The 2,879-nt window shown below is 48.9% G+C and overlaps 1 protein-coding gene across 5 annotated transcripts in view; it reads right to left on the bottom strand.

Annotated features, from left to right (window-relative positions):
* The window catches only part of LOC122554645 (torsin-1A-interacting protein 2-like), a 36,156-nt gene extending 34,377 nt beyond the window's left edge, over positions 1 to 1,779 (bottom strand). For 2 of the 5 annotated variants that reach the window (XM_043700002.1, XM_043700000.1), the window contains exon 1: positions 1,687 to 1,778. In XM_043700002.1, the coding sequence (XP_043555937.1) occupies positions 1,687 to 1,705 (19 nt within the window). In that variant the 5' untranslated portion in view covers positions 1,706 to 1,778. Of the gene's footprint in view, positions 1 to 1,686 lie in introns of all 5 variants that reach the window. The other 3 variants (XM_043700003.1, XM_043699999.1, XM_043700001.1) reach the window with 3 other exon arrangements.
* Between the last annotated feature and the right edge of the window lie 1,100 nt (positions 1,780 to 2,879).

Raw genomic sequence — 2,879 nt, 5'->3', positions numbered from 1 at the left:
GGGTCTGGGTGGGTTACTCTTTGGAGGGTCAGATTGGACTTGTTGGGCCAAATGGCCTGTTTGCACACTGTTAAGGATTTTATGATTCTATCTCCTTTGAGCTTTCCCCCTCTCACCTTGAATGCATGCCCCCTAGTTTTAGGCATTTAATTCGACTGGGACAACACTACTATCATAGGGCAAGCCAGACAGAGAACAGCCAGGGAATTCCTAGAGGCATGGCATTCATCCACAAACTCCATCAACAAACACATCGACCTGGACCCAATATACCAACCACTACAGCGGACAGCTGAAACTGACAACCGGAAGCGGCAGGGACAGACCACTCTAAACACCAGAGGAAACATCAAAGAAGCGCTTTGCAGGAGGCTCCCAAGCACTGATGATGTCGCCTAGCCAGGGGACGAAACGTTTGCAACAAAAACTTCCAGCTCGGCGAACAGAACCACAACAACGAGCACCCGAGCTACAAATCTTCACACAAACTTTGAGGGAACAGAGTGCTGTGTTGAAGTGTCAGGCGGCAGGAAGCTCAGGCTCATTTTTTGTAGACAGAATGTAGGTGTTCCACACAGCAGTTGCCCAGTCTGTGTTTTGTCTCTCCAATATAGACCAGACTACATTGTGAGCAGCGAACGCAGTAAACTAGGTTGAAAGAAGTGCAGGTAAATTGCTGCTTCACCTGGAAGGTGTATCTGGGGCTTTGGACAGTGAGGAGGATATAAACTGGCAGGTGTTGCACCTTCTGCGATTGTATGGGAAGGTGCTGTGGGGGTATGAGAAGGTGTTGGGAGTAGATGAGGAGCTAATAAAGATGTCCCAGAGAGAACAGTCCCTGTGGAAGGCTTTTTAAGGGAGGAGAGGGGAATACGCATCTGGCGGTGGCAGAAATTATTGCTAATGATCCTTTGGATATGGATGCTGGTGAAGGAGATGGGTCTGACACAACTGAGGACCTTGTCAACAGAGTGGGGAATCTTGGTTGAAGAAGGAGGACATTTTGGAGGACCTCTTTTAGAAGCTTGTACCATCAGAACAGATATGATGGAGAACCTGGAAGAATGGAATAGAGACTGAAAGGAAAGTCTGACTGGCACTGCCTTGCCTAATGAGACGGTTTTATCATCCAAAATAGAACAGTGTAAACACTGTCAAAACTCTAACGATGCAAGCAAAACTTGTAACATTTGCAGCTCAATCCTAATCAATTTACAACTGACATATATATGTGTATATTTTTCCACATTTACAAAAAAATACACTCAACTAATGGTCAAATGTAAAATAAGGTTATTTAGATTATAGATGAAAACACGGTTTCGTTTTCCTTAGTGTGTAAGCTGACCTCAATGAGCTAACAAACTAAACACGCAGCCAGTGAAGCCAATATTCTAAATTTATCACGGAACGCAGGGCTGCTCCCAGTATCCAAACACAGGAGGGTGGCAGGGTGGATTTTTAAACCTCGTGAGGAGCAGTCACTTTCAAATTTTCAGAACTGAGGTTCTGTTCTTTAGCTTTTTTTTGTTAAACTTCGGAGGTCCTGGCAAATCCACCTCCGGTGCACACATTGCACTGCGCCCTAACAAATCCGTGAGCTGAGCCGCTCCCTCCAAAACTCTCACAATGCGAACAGCCTCCGACAACCGACCTCACTCAACGCTCTCGTTTTTGCCAATTCACCTTCCAGCTGGTGATCCATGCTGCTGCCGGTCAGGGCTGGCGGACCCACAGAATCCTCTCCTCACCTCACCCACCACCCACCCCCCCAAACCCCTGAGAGTCCCGCAGGGACAAAGTGAGCTTCCCCAGCCTGCAGCAGCGCAGTGTTCGTTTCCGCCCCGCTGGCTGGGTGGGTGGGTCAGAGAGAGAGAGAGAGAGAGAGAACCTGCGGAAAATGACCCGTGACAGCGGAGTGGGGTTGGGGGGGAAGCTCCTCTTGGGACGGACTGTGGGGCCAAACGCATTTCCGAAAAGACTGTGGAACTGACCTGGGGGGGGATGTCGACCATCATCAACAAAAACAAGTCAATCTGATTCGATCGACCCACCCAAAACGTATAATTCCGGAAACGATCTGCACTCGCGCTAACGTAACCCAAACAGAAAGCCTTGCAAAAGCAAGGAATTGAGGGCAATCACTTTCCTGTTTTCACAACAGAACATGGTGACAACAGACTTGGGGGGGGGGATAAAGGTACAAGAATGGCTACGTACTGATAGGACGTCTCACAAATTAGAACCTGCTTTGGAAATCAGAAATTGTTGGAGAAACTTAGCAGGCCTGGCAGCATCTCTGCTGAGAAACAAAGTCAACGTTTCCGGTCCAGTGACCCTTCATCAGAAATGCTTTGATCGATTGGAAGAGAAATAGGTGATTGATCCTCCGCGGTACCTGCCCCCTGCCCCCTGCCCCCTCCCCCCCAGATCAATGGCAGACCTGTCCTGGCTTCATATCCTTAAATATCTTTTTCCAACAAAAGTCAACCAGTCAAACTGAAATTTTGCATTGGAGTTGGCCTTCTTTGTGTGGGAGAGAATTCCATTTCTGTTGGTCGGTGTCATGATGCAGCCAGCGCTTGCGATATCTTGTTTACTGAGGCCTAGATGAGGTTCTGCCACTGCCACTCGGCTTCTGATTGCATTACAGCGTTGGTTCAAACATGGGGAAAAGAACTGAATTCCAGGGGTGAGGTAATTAACAGCCCTTAACATCAAGGCCACATTTGACTGCCGTGGGCGGCACGGTGGCACAGTGGTTAGCACTGCTGCCTCGCAGCGCCAGAGACCCGGGTTCAATTCCCGACTCAGGCGACTGACTGTGTGGAGTTTGCACGTTCTCCCCGTGTCTGCGTGGGTTTCCTCCGGGTGCTCCG

Source organism: Chiloscyllium plagiosum, chromosome 11 (genome assembly GCF_004010195.1).
Source record: "Chiloscyllium plagiosum isolate BGI_BamShark_2017 chromosome 11, ASM401019v2, whole genome shotgun sequence".
In the NCBI taxonomy this organism is placed as follows: Eukaryota; Metazoa; Chordata; class Chondrichthyes; order Orectolobiformes; family Hemiscylliidae; genus Chiloscyllium; species Chiloscyllium plagiosum.
This window is presented reverse-complemented; position numbering and strand designations above follow the sequence as displayed.